The sequence below is a fragment of the Pteropus medius genome, unplaced genomic scaffold (genome assembly GCF_902729225.1).
Source record: "Pteropus medius unplaced genomic scaffold, Ma_sr-lr_union100, whole genome shotgun sequence".
Classification (NCBI taxonomy): domain Eukaryota; kingdom Metazoa; phylum Chordata; class Mammalia; order Chiroptera; family Pteropodidae; genus Pteropus; species Pteropus medius.
In genome coordinates, this window is record NW_024340692.1 from 16,589,681 (window position 1) to 16,606,314 (window position 16,634).

The 16,634-nt window shown below is 39.2% G+C and overlaps 1 protein-coding gene across 2 annotated transcripts in view; it reads left to right on the forward strand.

The window, feature by feature from the left end:
- The first annotated feature begins 4,198 nt into the window (after positions 1-4,198).
- Positions 4,199-16,634, forward strand: part of ENTREP1 (endosomal transmembrane epsin interactor 1) — a 50,302-nt gene continuing 37,866 nt past the window's right edge. The window contains exons 1-2 of one of the 2 annotated variants that reach the window (XM_039837406.1): positions 4,199-4,728; positions 13,926-13,982. In XM_039837406.1, the coding sequence (XP_039693340.1) occupies positions 4,315-4,728; positions 13,926-13,982 (471 nt within the window). In that variant the 5' untranslated portion in view covers positions 4,199-4,314. The remainder of the gene's footprint in view (positions 4,729-13,925; positions 13,983-16,634) is intronic. The other variant, XM_039837334.1, reaches the window with a different exon arrangement.

Sequence of the window (16,634 nt, forward strand, 5' to 3'; positions counted from 1 at the left end):
CATGGTCCAGCCTCAGGCAGTTGAAACATCACAAACTTGCGCTTGGCAGATGAAGCTAGTGAGGCTAGAGAATCTTGGAACTGGCTCAAGATCACTAAGTGGAGGAGGGGCTACGACCTGGAATGTTTGGCTTCTAATATGATGCCCCTTCCATTAGAATCCAGTGATCTAAATCCTTCCTGTACATAAAACACCTAGGCAGCAGTGCCTGACTGGGGTCCAGCAAAGTCCCTCCCCACTAGCATATTTACATCTAAATTTGTTTTCAAGCCAAATCCTCTGCTTTCCCCTTCCAGCTAATTTGCTATTCCTAGTCCCTTTCCACATAAAAATTCCCAAATAAAAATTCTGGAGTTCGAATAGTACCATCCACTATTGCTTTTAGGAATTTGTTAAAATGCGGGTACCCAGGCCTCTTATCCAGATTCTGTACATCTAGGAGAAGCCCACGAACCTGCATTTTGACATGCTCTCCGAATACTTCTGTAGTCCATGGACCACACTTTGAGAAGTTACTTTAAGGCCATTCTATTAAATGAGGACTTCTCGAGTCCACTGTGCTCTACTCAGAGAAACTCCTTACTTTCTAAAATTTAAGAATTAGAGGCAGGTGTCAGGGAACACATTTTAAGGAATTTCAGCAGCAGCTCCCACTCTAACAGGGAATAACCTCCTGTAATTAGCTGACAGGTTGGGTCTCCTTAGAGAGTAGGAGAACTGAGGAGCTTGTTTAAAGGTGTCCAGTGAAACCTGAGTAAAAGAGCCCAAACTCCTAAGCAGTAAAGACTTTGATTGTGGGGAGAAGAAAATGAGATATAGGGAGGGGAAGAGCTGGTAGAAATTTCTCCTTGGAATTTATTTGGCTTTGATCTTGAGGAAAGCTGGCAGTTGGGTTCCACGAAACAATACACTAGAACAATTGTTTTCTTGAGCTTTCACCTACATTGATGAAATGCTTGGGTCCATTTTTCCGCATGTTCTTCGTACTTTATTTTTAATTTTTTGGATAAGGCTTTATTGAGATATAATTCACATGTATCTTTACTGAGATACAATTCATTCATTTAAAGTGTACAATTCAGTGGTTTTTAGTATATTCACAGAATTGTGCAATCATCACAATTGATTTTAGAACATTTTATCACCTCAGAAAGTAACTCCACACCCTTTAGCTATCACTTTCAGCCTATTTAATCTCCCCATCCCCGCAACCATAAACAACCATTAACCTACTTTCTGTCTGTTGATTTGTCTATGCTGGAGATTTCGCATAAGTGGGATCACAAAATATGTGGTCTTTTGGGCTTGGCTTCTTTCGCTTAGCATAATGTTTTCTTTTCTTAATTAAATCTATTGAGGTGACATTGGTTAATAACATAATATAAGTTTCAGGTGTACAATTCTATATCATCTGTATATTGCATTGTGTGCTCACCATCCAAAGTCTAGTCTACTGTCGTCACAATATATTTGACCTCTTTTACCTTCTTCATCCTCCCTCCGCACCCCCTTCCCATTTGGTAACCACAATACTGTTGTCTGTGTCTATGATCTTGTTAGTTTTGTTTGTTCATTTGCTGCTTTATTTTATATCCCACATATGAGTGAAATCATATGGCTCTTGTGCTTTCCCGTCTGACTTATTTGGCTTAGCATTAGCGCAATGTTTTCAAGATTCATTCACGTTGTAGCATGTATCAGTACTTCATTCCTTTTTATTGCCAAAAATATTCCATTTCATGGATTACCACATTGTTTATCCATTCATTTGAAATTTGATTGCTTCTACTTTTCAGCTATTGTGAGTGTTGCTATTTGTATACAAGTTTTTTTACGGACATATGATTTTATTTTTCTTGGGTATATGCCTAGGAGTGAAATTACTGGATCAAATAATAATTCTATGGTTTTGAGGAACCGCTAGATTGTTTTCAGTGTTCTCACTTTATTTTTTTAAACCAATCTGAAATCAATAGCTCTGAATCATCCACCATGTGCTTAGTTACATACAGATCCACTCGATCAGGTATAACTAAAGATTTATTGTAAGCAAGTGTTTGAAGGATGCAAGCTAGAGTTACAAAATCCAAAAATTCAAAGCTCAAATACTCAAGAGTGTTATTTGGCATAACCTGAAAGGTTGGGGGCAATGTTCCATGAATTTGTGTTTCTGATAAGCAGAAAATGAATCTCACAGCTATAAATGAGGCCAATAACAAAAAAAGAAAATTACAATACACCAACTCTTAATTAGCAGCTTTGGAAAAGTTTTAGAGGCCTGAAAAATAAGTATCTATAAAACTATCTATAGATTTTAATTACCTCTGCTATCATCTGTTTCTCTATAGGGAAACAGACTAAAAAAAAAAATAATAAGGGTAATACATTTAGAAATACTTTAAAGTATTTAAGTATAAAATACAGAGGAGTGCTCAATGTGTAACTCCATCAATTTTCTCAAGACTCCATGAACCTCACCCATTTTACTAGTACCCACAGCAAGAAACAGATGATTATCAGCTCCCCTGGAACTTTTCCCTTTCTAGTCATTCACCATCCAAAGAGAAGGAGGCTATCTGACATCTAGCACCAACATTACTAGACACAAAGAATATATTTTTAATAGTACATTTCAGGTGTCAAGGATTGACCAGTGGAATAGATTTGTTAAGCTGACAGGGTTTCTCAAGACTCAGACTTTTTATATTGCACAGTGTAGTAAAATCTAAAAAATTTAATACCTTTAAGCTTGTGTATAAAAGGTGTAAATTCAGCATACAAGAAGCTTTTAATTTAACATCATCTGCAATTTAAGAACATTTACTGTAAGGTGCTTTTAAAGTGGATGAAACACCCTTGAAAACACCATTTATTTTAGAAGACAGAGCTCCTTTTCTCCTGAATTTGAAGTTTATTTCCAAGAGGAGTTCATAAAAGAAGTCCTAGGGTCTATTAATCACAGATGCTTTAATAATTCAAAAGTGTGTACGTAAACACACATGCACACTGGCTACGCATTACATTGTGTGTTGAAGTAAGTAATGACCGAAATACATACAGCCTTTGCAAGCACAATTAGACATTTTCCTTGGTTTATTTGGCAGGAGGATGTCAAATATCCCTACCTTACTGATAAAATTAGTTGTCTAATACTGAAACTGACTCACTGGAAAGCGACATTGCTCTGGTTCTTTACCTGGGGGGAAAAAACCTATTATAATCGTTTCAGGTATAAGAACACTTTTCACCACATAAGAATTCTTCCGAAGGAAGGGTACACTATTAAGAAAAATCATTTTACAAAAGCAAATCATCCTTTTTAAAAAATAGCTCTAAATCTGTCTTATAAGTTACCAAAAACAATAAGATTTTATTAGGGTATTTCTTTGGAAGATTGAGATTCTGCGTTCTACCAGCTAATAAAGCTCATGAGTCAAGGTGAGTTGGACACTGATTGTAACCGTAGCCACGCTCTCTGGGCCCCCCACCAGTTTTCTTTCTGGATTCCGGATACTTCCGAGGTAAACTCGTGCTCACGCTCGCTCCCACCACGGTGCTGCCACCCCCGCTGCCACCCCGCCCTTCCCCTGCCCCTGCCTTCCAGGACTCTGGGCGGCAGCGCAATGTCAGCGTCAGGAAGCCCACGCGAGTGGTGACTTCGCTCTGCTTCGTCCTTCCCCGAAGCCCTGCGGCTTAGACTTTTCCCCCCAAGTCACCCAAAGCCCCTCCTCCTGCTACCATCCCCTCTCCCTGCGGGAGGAAAGTTTAAAACTCGGCTCTCCCTTTGTTAAAGGTTGCCAGGGTCCTCTCTTGGCAGGACCGGAAGGGGGCAAGGGTCCACGGTGCTTCTCCTGCGCTGCTGTCCAGCCCCAGCTCGGCTGGCGGGGTACAGACTTTTAGGTTGCCGGCCGTTAGCTCCCGTGGCGCTGACCGCCGGGTCCCTCCTAGCCCGGGGGACCTATTTCAAAGAATTGGGGCTGGGCACCTTTCCTGTACCCTTTGGGTTCGGCCGTGACCCAAAGGCTGCAGCAGCCCCGCGGCACGAGCGCAGGGCGAACGCGGGTGGGTGTGGGTGGGAGTGAGGGTGCGTCCGGCACAGGCCGGAGGCGGACCCTCTGGGTGGCAGGTGGGTGCGGCCGGCGGGAGCCGGGGCAACTGCGGCGGCGGCGGCAGCAGCAAGTGGTTGGGCCGTGCGCATTTCCTTCCCTCCCCCTTGGCCTCGGAGCCCGCCCGCGGTGCCCAGTGCGCGGCGCCGGCGGCTCCGCTCTGTGTCCCCTCCCTGCAGCCACCGGCCGCTCCCTTCCCCGCCTGTCCATGTCTCTGCCCGTGGTGCTCCCGGGCTCCTGCTGCCCAGTGGCCGGGCTCTCCGGCGGGCCGCAGGCCGGGGGCCCGGGCGCCGCAGCCGCCGCCGCCCAGGAGCCGCCGCTGCCCCCGCTGCGGCCGCGGTGGCCCCGGGGCACGCTGCAGCCCCCGGTGCGGCCTCGCTGCGCGTCCACCGCCACCGGGGTGCTGGCCGCACCGCCTGCGCTCTCCTCCCGCCGGGCCGCCGCCGCCGCCGCCGCCGCCGCGGCCCCGGGCTCCGCGCTGTTGCCTGCTCGCCCGCTGTTGTCCCTCGGGCTGCTGCAGCTAATCCTGGGTTGCTGCATGGTGGCGCTCAGCTTTGGGGCGCTGTCGCTGAGCAGCTCCCCACAGGTGAAGAACTCGTGCCCGTTCTGGGCTGGCTCCTCGGTGAGTGCCGCGCGCGTCCTGCTCGCCTTGGCAAGGCCCACCCAGGGAGCAGGGGGCTCTGGCCGGTCCCCTCCACTGTGCCATGATTAGGTCTCCAGGGCTGGAGGTGGGAAAGCACAGCCCCTCATGTCAGGTGAAGTTTTTGGAAAAGAAGGCTTAAGGAGAGTGGAGTTCAGGGGTTAATTGGGTTGCATCTGGACAGTGTCTGTTCCTCGCAGGCTAAAGTATTTTGTTGTCGCTGTCAAGCTAATAGAATAAAACAGATGCCCAGATCTGCGGGAGATTGGAAAGATGGGGGTGGGTGGCAGGAAAGTGGGAGGAAAATGGTCAAACTTCTTTCTGCCACTGAGTATTTACTTCGTTGACAACCACCGCTTGGGGAGGACAAGGATTTTGATGTTTGTCCACTGATGTATCAACAATGTCTGGCACATAGTAGGTTTTTTTGTGTGTATGTAGGACGTATGAAGTGACAGCTTGACGGAGGCATGTCACTCATTTTGTTCTACCTTAAAACACGTAAATGTGAAATATATCTGGTGTAGGATGGCTCCACTCTATTTGGGGCTGAGGTAATGGCAGGGTGTGTGTAAACTCCTGCTTGTACCTGGTCATTAAAGGAGGGCCCTAAGCCCCCACTTGGTTCCTGGAGCCACACAGGCTGCTGTGTAGAATTTAATTATCTAGAACCCAAACCATCATTGTGCTCTCCAAAGTGGTGGGAGCTGGGACAGCTAGGTGGAGATGTCTGTCTGGCTCAGGGACATCCAATGAAAATTGCTGATCTTGGGCAAAGGTGCCTAGCCTCCAAGAAAGGCTGCTGCCCTCCATTGACTGTGGACACTGGGTGGCTAGTCTTCCAAAGCTGCCTCATAACAATTTCACAGCTTCCAGGGTATCCAACATCTTGGGTTTGCCTGGGGTTGAGAGATTTGGGAACAGGTCTTGTTGGAAGGATTGTGGGAGATGACTATTTTAAAGTAAATGACCTTTTCATGAACTAATTAAATCTAAAAGTCTGGCAGTGTCTAAGATCTGTAATGAATATATGTTCTGAATGCGTGAAGACTGTCCTTTTGCAGATCCACACATACCCAGATTCAAGACCAAATTTTAAGAATATAGGGAGAACTAATTGAATCCAAAGAAGTCATTTGCAGAGAACATTAAGAGAGTGTGGCCTGACATTTTATACTTAAATTGATGCCAATTTGCTCTTCTTTTGAAATATTTTGATGCTAGATGACCTTACTGTGGTACAACCCACGCATTGGTAACTGAAGTTTGCAGTCTGTGAGTCACGTAAAAGAAATCCCATGCTCTTGGCCCTGCCTTTGGGGTCTCCTGCTGGCCTCCCTGAGTGTTCTTTAAAACTCCAGGAGGAGGAGTATTCCTGACTGGGTAGGAATTGGATCCATTATGATCTCTAGTCCACTTGTCAGAATAAATTGAGCCAAATGGTGGGTGAATTTCATTTCTCTAAATACTGTGGGCCAGAAGTGAATCTTGGCATACATTTTTAGGGATTTGCTCTTTGTAAAATCATAATCTCTTGTCTTCTCAAAGGTAGCTATTTAGGATTATTGAAAACTATTTTTGCCCTTCTAAAATTAAACCTGAAATCAGTGTCCTATTGTGAATTATTTTGGAGGTAAATGGACTTAGATGTCAATCGAGCCACAGTTGGAGTTGATGAAATATTAAAAAAAAAAAAAAAATCAGCCAGAAGATGCAGGCTATTCCCCGAGGCTGGCTGGCTGGGTGTGTCTTTGTCTCCAGGACCCAGCAGCAGTGCAGAGCAGTGCAGAGCAGGGAAAGATTTGACCTAAGTTCTCTTCTATAGTGATGTTTTCCACAGCCTGCCTCCCAATAACAACAGTTGCAAATTTGCTGCTGGCTCTGTGTGTTCTGATAACTCCAGGAGGATGGGTATTCCAAGCAGGGGAGGAATTAGCTCTATCACGCTCTCTAGTCCATTTGTCACATTAATTTCCCATATCGTTTTGAAGCAAATATCAGACATCATATCATTTCATGTGTAAATGCTTCAATATATGTATACTTTTAAAAACAAAATATAAACAGAATAGGGAGACAGCACAGAAGTGACCAGGAGTCTTGAGAACTCCCTTCCACTTTTAACCTTTTATTATGAAATTTTTAAATTTCAGCAAATGCAAAAAGAATAGTATAATGAACCATTTTTCCATCACCCAGCTTCAATACATGGCCACTTTATACCCACAGCCACTCCTCTTTCTTAATATCCGCTGGATTATTTTAAAGCAAATCCCAGGTATCATAGTTTCAGCCATTAAATATTTCTGTATGTATTTCTAAGAGAAAAGGGCTTGATAGTTAAAAGAAAGGGACTTATTTGCACACTGCAAATTAATTTAAAGAGAGCTAAACTAAGGTTTTTATGAAAAAAGCTTAAAAATTATGACTTGAAGACTGCATGTTTTTTTTTTAAATAACAGCTTTACTAAGATGTAATTCACGTTCACTTTTAAAGTGTGTAATTCAATGACTTAGTAAATTCAGAATTGTGCAACCATCATCATGATCAATTTTAGAAAATTAAAAGAAACCCTGTACCTATTAGCAGTCACTCCCCATTTTCCCCTCATCCCCTTATCCCTAGGCAACCACAGATTAATTTGTTTTCTATCTCGATGGATTTGTTATTTTGGAGATTTCATATAAGTGCAATCATACAATATGTGGTCCTTTCTGACTGGCTTCTTTCATTTAGCATAATGTTTTCAAGGCTCATCCATATTGTGGCATGTACCAGTACTTCATTCCTGTTTATTGCCAAATGAGATTTTATTGTATGGATATATCACATTTTATTTATTACTCAGAAATTTTTTTGGCATATGAAACTAGATGGTTGAGTGGCAGTGCCAACTTAAGTCTAAGGTTACTCCAAATCCACATAGGAACACAGTAAAAGGATATCCTCACATTTCAAGTTTTGAATAACCATTATGTGCCTTAATCTGCTATATTAACTACGTGGGCAAATCTTTTGTCTTCAGTAAATATTTTGCTTGTATATTTGATACAAACTTAAATCAAAGGACAAATATCTTCATTTGAAAGGTCTGTTTTATTAAACACAGTATAGTTCAAGAGTATTTTTCCATCTCTGTAAGTGTTCCCATCTTGAGCCTAAGAATTTGAGGCTTCCTTCACTTATCTGAACCTTGAAGGTATATTTTATCTATTGGAATATATATTTAAAAGTTGGCAAGTCCTATAAAGATTCTTTTTCATATTTTCAGCAAATTGAAGGGAATGTTTTTAATGTTCTCATTGTTTTTAAGCATTCCGTGATCATTTATTTTCTTCACGGTATCCTTGGTTGGTGCCTCAATCTACTATTATTACCAAAGTTCATGAAGCTAAGAGATTAGCCACTTGTAAAAACAACCTGAAGTTTGGCTCCAGGCGGGTGGCAGAGAGATCTCGATGTCCATGTTCAGGCCATGCTGTCCTGGCTCCTGATTCGGGAAAGCATTTTATTAATATTAGATTCCACTGAAATTATGGGAGACCCAGCCTACCACACTGTGTTAGATTTAATGAAAGAATAGAGAGAGTTGCATTGATTTGTGACTCCTTCAAAAAACAAAATTTCTGACTCTGATGACATATATGATCCTTGGGAGATATTTCAGGCAAGTGGTAAGGAGTTGGTTATTATTTTCGGTCCTTCTTCGGGAGTCCTAATCTCTGCTTGAAGTCACTGACCTGCACTCATGGTCACTCATCTTTTGAGTCTGTGACTCTTTGGCAAGATTCTTGTTCCTTATAAAGAAATAGACACTGGTGAATCTTAAGGTAGATATGTATTTTTTAAAAATGACAAAATGTAAAAAGGAATGAAAAGTCCAAAGGAGAAACCAATGCACAGATTACAAAGTCTCTACAAGTTAAACAAGAGTAAATATATTTTTTCTATCATAATTATCAAATACTACTTTAATATTTAAGAAACATTTTAAATATAATTTTTATGATGAATTTTATTGATTTCCTTTGGTCCTTTATTTTACACAACAGCAGAGTTACATTGATAAGTTCTTGAACAGGTCATTGAGCCTCTCAGCCTCAGTTATTCATCTGTAAAATGGTTGGGATGATTCTTCTCTCAAAATTGATTTTGTGAGGGTGAAATTAGAGAACGTTTAAGAGTGCTTTGCTGCCGCGCCCTGGCACCAAGCCTGGCACCTACTAGAATCTTTATCAATAATTTTTAAACATTAAGGCAATATTTTATTAAAGTAAGGTGAACAGGCCAGGTTTTATTTATTTTTTTTTTTGTGGGACATGCTTGTAACCATCATATATACATTAGAAATATCCAGTTGCCCACATCTTCACTTTTTTAAATGAGTCATGCTGGGCAGATAGGGAAGAATGATACGTACACACACATACTTTTTAAAAAAATTTTCAGTGTAAAAGCTAGAGGGCAAGATAGGTTATTGAGAGCTTTGATTATTCTGTGCTTATTTACAAGGTAACGTGGCTCCTTTTATCTCTGTGTTTAGATATAGCAATTTTTGACAAACAATCCAGGACATTTTGCCCTAATGCATGTTAATGGATTAACAAAGAAAAATAGGAGAGTAAAATTATGTTTTTGATCTTAATGATTTGATTTTTAAGCTGAAAAATTAAGACACATTAACCATATATAGTGGGTAACAATGATTCCTGCCTGGAGTATCTCAGAACCCTTCTTTGCAATATCAGAAAAAAGAAGGCCTCTGTTTTTTCCTAAAAGCTACAAGGAATGGGTTGCAAGTGAGTAAAACCAAAATTGTAATAAATCTCATCATAATAATATAGAGATAATTAGAAATAGATTCTCGCCTGTTCATTCAGAGCAAGTTGCATCTTGCATTGGGTGGAAAGAATGTTGATGGAGATGGTTTTGCTGTTGATGTATTCTGTTAAGAAGCACAGAAGTGAAAAATGCGTTTAGGTTTCCAGTCATCTTTGAGCAAGTTAATCTCTTATTTTTGATCTTCATTCATTCATTTCTTTATCACCTGTTCATTTATTCATTGACTCTTGCTGTAACTGAGTGCCTTGAGGAGCCTTTAGTGATATTTGAGTAAATATTCACAGATTCAAGCCCTCATGAGTTTCCAATGAGCATAAAACACAATTAAACAAGTAACAGCATTATTTTGTTATGGGTGCCATAAAGGATGATTGTTGACTCCCTTCTGATGGAGCTCCAGCTACTGCTGCCACCAAGGGAGGTAGAAGCAAAGCATACTCTGCCTCTTCCTTTTTAAAACAAACAAATAAATAAATAAATAAAAGTGAAATATGTTTGTTGTAAAATGTTGTGAAATTCAGAAAGGAAAAGACAGAGAGAACTTAAATCACCTATAATCTCACTGGAAACATCTTTAATGTGTTTCTTTCCAGTCCTTTTTAAATTTAAATATAGTTGGTAAACAATATTATATTGTATTAGTTTCAGATGTACAATATAGTGATTCAACATTTTTATACCTTACAATATGATTGCCCCACTAATTCTAGTAATCATCTGTCACCGTGCAAACTTATGACAATATATTTATATATTTCCCTTTACCTTCTCTCCACCAATTCCCCTCTGGTAACCATCTCTCTGGTCTGTGTTTCCATGAGTCTGTTTTTGTTTTGTTTCATTTATTTATTTTTTTAAGATTACGCATATAATTGAAGCCATATAGTATTTGTCTTTTTCTGTTTGACTTATTTCACTTAGCATAATACCCTCTAGGTTCATCCATGTTGTCACAAATGGCAAGATTTCATTCTTTTTTATTGCTCTGTGTGTGTGTGTGTAACATCTTTTTACCATTAATCTGTTGATGGACATCTAGTTGCTTCCATATCTTCCCTATTGTAAATAATCCTTCAATGAACAAAAGTTGCATATGTCTTTTTCAAATTAGTGTTTTTGTTTTCTTTGGGTAAATACTGAGAAATGGAATTGCTGGGTTGTATGGCAGATCTATTTTTAGTTTTTGGAGTAATCTCTATACTGTTTTCCACAGTGGCTGTACAAATTTGCAGTATGCCACCTTCTTCCCTCCCTTCCCTGAACTTTCTCTCCATTCATGAATTCCACCTCTCTCCCCAGAAGAAATGGGAGTGCCTTTGTTGCAGGGTACAGGACTAAGGTGGATGTAACTACAACTCTCACCTTCAACTGGAATGCAAGCAGTTCCTTAAAACATCCCTATAAAGAAAGGTGGTTTATGAAAATCCCGTTGGGATTTAACATGGGTGTTTACTGAGTCTATAAAACAATTCAAATAGAAATGACACCTTTAAATATTTTGTCTTCCAATCCATGAGCGTAATATGTCTCGAATTATTTGGGTCTTCATTTCATATTGCTCAATAAACTTTATATTTCTCTATACTGAGGTCTTAAGTATCTTTGTCGTATTTTTATATTATTGATATTTCTTATCTATCAAATATATTTTATACATATTTTTAAAATTATGTTTAAAATTTAGTTTATTGTTCATATATGCAAACCACTCCTTCCAAAAAAAAAGAAAGGTAGCTTAATTCTTTTGTCTCAGAGACCCTTCATTTGAAATGACAATTGTAGGTTGTGATTTATAAATATAAGTATATATATATATCTTTCAACTTATACAACAGATATAAAAAGCAGTTTTTAAGGGTAAATGTTCATGGATGTTTACTGCAGCATTGTGTGTGAAGGTTTAAAAACTGGAAATAGAATGAATATCCATGAATATGGAAATGATTGAATACATTACGTGCAACCACACAAAGGAATATTATGTAGCCATTAAATAGAAATGAATGTAGCTATTTCCATGGACATGAAGAGATTTCTATCAAGTATTTATTGAGAGAGAAAAAGAAGAGAAGGAAAAGTATCTTTTATGATCCATTTTTTTATAATTACACCCCTGTACATGTATATGTACACATACACATGTGTGTCTAGTGATAAAAATTTAGAGAAAAATATGTACATGTGTAAAATATGTAAACCTACTAAATTGTTAACGTGGAGGAGAATGGGATAACATGGCTGGTGGGGGAGGTAGGAAGTATAGCTTAGGCAAATCACTATTTTTATGGGCTTTTATGGGCTGGGCTGGACATTTCACTTTAATAATACCATTTTAATGGAAAAAATGTGTTCCAAAAAGCTGAACTGCAGTGTTCTGTATTAATGGAGACTGCTGGCATTTAAATCATATTTATATTTTAGTGAAGTGGGCAGTTTGTGTTTCCCTCAAGGGCAGCCCAATTTTCAGTTATGTTTTCACAAAAATACTTGCATTTTCTCAGCAAAGCCCAGTAAACAGCAGTGTGGGCAGGCAGGGAGCACATACACGTACAAGCATGAGTGCCCGCACACACTTCTGCAGGATGGAGCCAGCACTAGATCATGTAGTTTTGAGGGAATCCCTATCATCACAGTAGAGTAAACCTTTTGAGTTAGAAGAGACCCAGAGATGGTTTCCTTCACTTACCATATTTCTAAGGAAACAAGAGTGAGGAGCGCAAAGGTGAAACGACTTGGCTGAGGCCAGATTGATTTTTTAGAAGCCAAGTGGGGAACCTAGACCCCAAGGTCTCATGGAGACCAAGTCCCAATTTGTAAAGTTGGTACAGCCCAAACCCTCTAGATGGGCCACATATGCCCTGAGTGTCTCCAGGCAGAAATCGTTTAGGATGAGGAAATATCCTATTGAATATAAGATGATTGCAAGTGAATAGTACCTCGTGGGCAGACAGCTGATAGGTTTGAATGTAGAGGGATACAAAGAAATTGTTGCTTATATACCCATACGTGGTTTTTGGTCCTTGACCTCTGCTGGTTTGATGTTGTGGAGTGATTTACTTTCATTTGATGAAAGGAGAATGGAGAGTTATTGCAAGCAAGCCTGTGAGCTTTTTGAATTTGAATTTGAATTTGAACACTGCCAAATCCTTACTGATTTGTAGTCAATAAATAGTAATTGAGAAATGGTGCAGTTGAGTGATTTTGGTAAAAAGTGCACTTGAAAGAAAATCCTCATGACAGCGTTCAGCAGGTGCACTTTATCACACAAAGGTAAATGTGCTCAAATGGCATCAGAATGTCCCTGGGCTGAATAATTAGTTTGATTATTCTTCTCCAACTGCTTAGTGAAATGTGTTATTCGAAGGCTGATTGATGTTGGTTTCTAGTTTATATTTTTACAAAATGCTCGTTCCTCTTTACAGAGGATTTTAGCTTGTTTATTGAAGTATCACTTTGCAACAGGAGATCTTCTCACTGTAGCCCCTCCCCTTTGTGCAGTAAATACTCAGGAACAATTATTAGTTGCCAATCATGTGACAGGCACTGTACTAGGAGCTGGAAATTCACAGAAATGAGACAGGATTCAGAGTGAGCAAGACAGAGATGCAAAAGAAAGCTTTTTTTGGGAAAAAATTATATTTAGAAGACTTCCAGGGGTGTGAGCTGGTGAGATCGGTGAAGGCTTCTCTGAGCGGGTGACTGTTAGTTGGGGTCTTACAGGATGCATAGGAGTTCTCGGGAAGATCGGAGGAAATCGAGAGGAGAGGGCACTGCAGCAAAAAAAAAGCGCAAAGCCTCGAAATATCTAGAGCCTGGCTTGTCTAAGGAAGGACAGGTGTGCCTGGAAGGAAGGTGTGTGGTGGGAGGGGCAGGGATACATGAAAACCAGTCTTGAGAGTAGGCAGGAGAAGATCCTATGGGCCTTGTTTACTATTTTGAGGCATTTACTTGTTCCATAAAGATGGATATCCATCTAATGAAGGTAAGGTTGCAAAGAGATGTGCATCTTATGTAGCTGACTCTGGCAACAGATTAGGTTCTACTGGGTGCAGGGAGCCTGGATCGGAAACACTGATTCCTTCACTAACCGGAAGGATAGGCTAATTTCTGTTTGGATTCTTAATTGGCCCTCAAATAAAACACACACAGTCAATAAAAAAACCTTTGGGGCCTTGGACATGAAGGATAGTCCAAAGTGGTAATCAGCAGGAACTATTAAGTGTTTGAGTTAGAAGGCTTTGAAATGTCAGTATTTTAAAAAAATATTTAGAGACTGGGGCATGGTTTATTGGAATTGGTCCCTTTTCTAGATTTATGATACTGTTTATCCTTGTAGGTGATACTCTCTGGAATCATAGGATTAACAACTTGGAAACGGCCTATGATACTCCTGGTATGTACTATTCTTATAAATTGTTACTCGTTGTAAAATGTGCTATTTATGAAGTCCGTCGAGATAAACCATTGAAGAAATGTTCAAGCTTCCTCGTTCATTAAAAAAAGAAGTTAACAATGGACAATATTAGAGGTCAGATGTCCTCATAACAGTAAAGTAGGATGATAATTTTGCCTATTTTCTGATTCACTTTAAGTTTCTTATATACCCAATGGTAAACATGCGTTTCTCGTTCTAGGATTAGACCTATCAGAAAGACATAATTAAAACAAACAAAACAAAACAATTTACTGTGGACATTTTAAAGCAGGGGTCTCCAACGTTTTTGGTACCAGGGACTGGTGCTCTTATGAGAATCTAATGCCTGATGATCTGAGGTGGAGCTGAGGCAGTGATGCTAGCGCTAGGGAGCGGCTGCAAATACAGGTGAACCTTTGCTCGCTCACTGCTCACCTCCTGCTGTGCAGCCCAGATCCTAACAGGTCATGGACCGATACTGGTCCATGGTCTGGGGGTTCAGGACCCCTGTTTTAAAGAATATGCAAAGTGGAGAGAATAATATAATGCACTCCCTGTACCAATCACCTGCCTTCAATGATTATGTGTTAACTAATGGCCAGTCTTGTTCAGCTGGACCCCACCCTCTATATTCCGCCTACCCTCTATATTCTTTTTTCCTCCATATCCTTTTGAAGCAAATCTCATATTAATCATGAGTACATAATTTTTGTATTGTCATAATGCTTTGGTCGAACAACCTCAGAATTTCATTGCTTAAGCTTTCTATATTCTCTTTCACACAGATACTGTATTATGGTGATATAGACATAGTTGGTGACTATTTTTTTCATTATTGAGTTAAATTCACAACATAAAATTAACTGTTTAAAAGTATACAATTCAGTGGCATTTTATACATTCCCAATGTCCTTCCTTTGTTTTTATTTGCTATGTCCTTCACATTCAAGGAATACTATAAAAAATGATAACCAATGAAGTTGCTAAATTTTGAGAATAAATAGAGAATGTAGGAAATTCAATTTAAAGTGAACTTAAAAATTTTTTCCTATAGGACTTTTTTTTTAACTTTTCTATCCATTTTGAAATAGGGTTAAATAATTTTCTTGCCATTTGTGTGTATGTACTTAACACTTTATATTAAACAGACCACTATTTGCTAGGTGATGGGTAATGAATATAAAACTAGTTAAATTCTTAAATACAAGGAGAAGCACATTGTAGCGTAGTCAGAAAAATTGATCCTAATACTGTGTAGATGGTCTTGAAAAACTAAAGAGTTTTCAGGCCCACAAGACAATTTAGGCAACATTTTACCAGTCCATTGATTATTGCATTTAGTGAAACTATGCTAATATTTCTGGAAGGAACAAATTACTGATGCAGTATTTTAAAATGTTAGCAAGATATGAAAAAATGAGACTTTGGTTGACTTTTATGGCATGTGTTACCAGTGGCTGAGGTTGTTTTGCAACAAGTCTCTAGGTTTACAGTCTCTGCAGAAGAATTTTGGATGGTCTTCAATGTTTATACTAATATTTGGTTATAGGAGTCATCTTTTTCCATTGGGTTGATATTGAAATGCTCAGTAATACAAACCCGAGGTATTTAAATTAAATTAAAATCAGAAAATCTCTAATACTTTTTGTACTTTTTAAATTCCAAATGGTGAAGTGACTATGAACTCATTTTGTAGGTAGATATTTAAAAAGCTCTCCTTTTAAGACATTAATTTCTTAAACATTGTTTTCTTTTGGAAAGGTGCCTTATAAATTTATTATATGAGCTCAAGCAACTTTAAATGAAAGTGACCTTAATAAAAATGTATCTTTATTATATTCTTTTAAACTTCTCTCTCATTTTTGTTGGTAAGTATATGTTCTTGGTCACAAAGTTGTAACCAGTTTGTACATCCTATGTTACGCTCTGCTTTTTCTGTTTAATATTAATTTAATTAAGTTCATATCAGTAAATAATTTTTCACGTATGAGGAGCCTACACTACCTGTCACTTAAAATTGCCAAGAAGCTTTCTTTCATATTTCTGTATTACCTGTTGGGTATTTGAGCTTCTGTATTTTGACTGCTGCAAAAGGTGACAGAGATTATTTTGAAATGTTAATTTACATCAATTTATAAAGAAGATAAATTAATTGATGAGAATTGTATGGGAGAAAACTTTCCGAGTACATCAATAGATCATTTGAGCCTTAGTCAATATCATAAATGAAAAATCCTCAGTTTATGTGAATCTTAGTAGTATACCATTCCAACCTGTGCCAAATGCTTTTTTGATGTTTTAAAAAATGAAAAAATCATGTGATATAATGAAATAAACTGGACAGGGTACTCAGACACTACTAATTTGACTCTTAGCTCATTCTCCAAAGGCTGTATAACCTTGTGCAAACCATTTAACTTTTCTGAGTCTAGTTTTCTTTTCTGAACAAAGGGGATAATCTCATGACACCAAGGGCTGGCTCTACCACCATCCCTCCCGCTACTTACTGGATTCTTTACCTTTTTTTTTTGCCTACCTGCCCCCTCCCATTCCTGAGTTTAGGGAATGTACCAATGGATGATTTTTGGTGGGAGGTCATGCTCCATGAGAGAAGCCAGTGGAGCCCTGTGG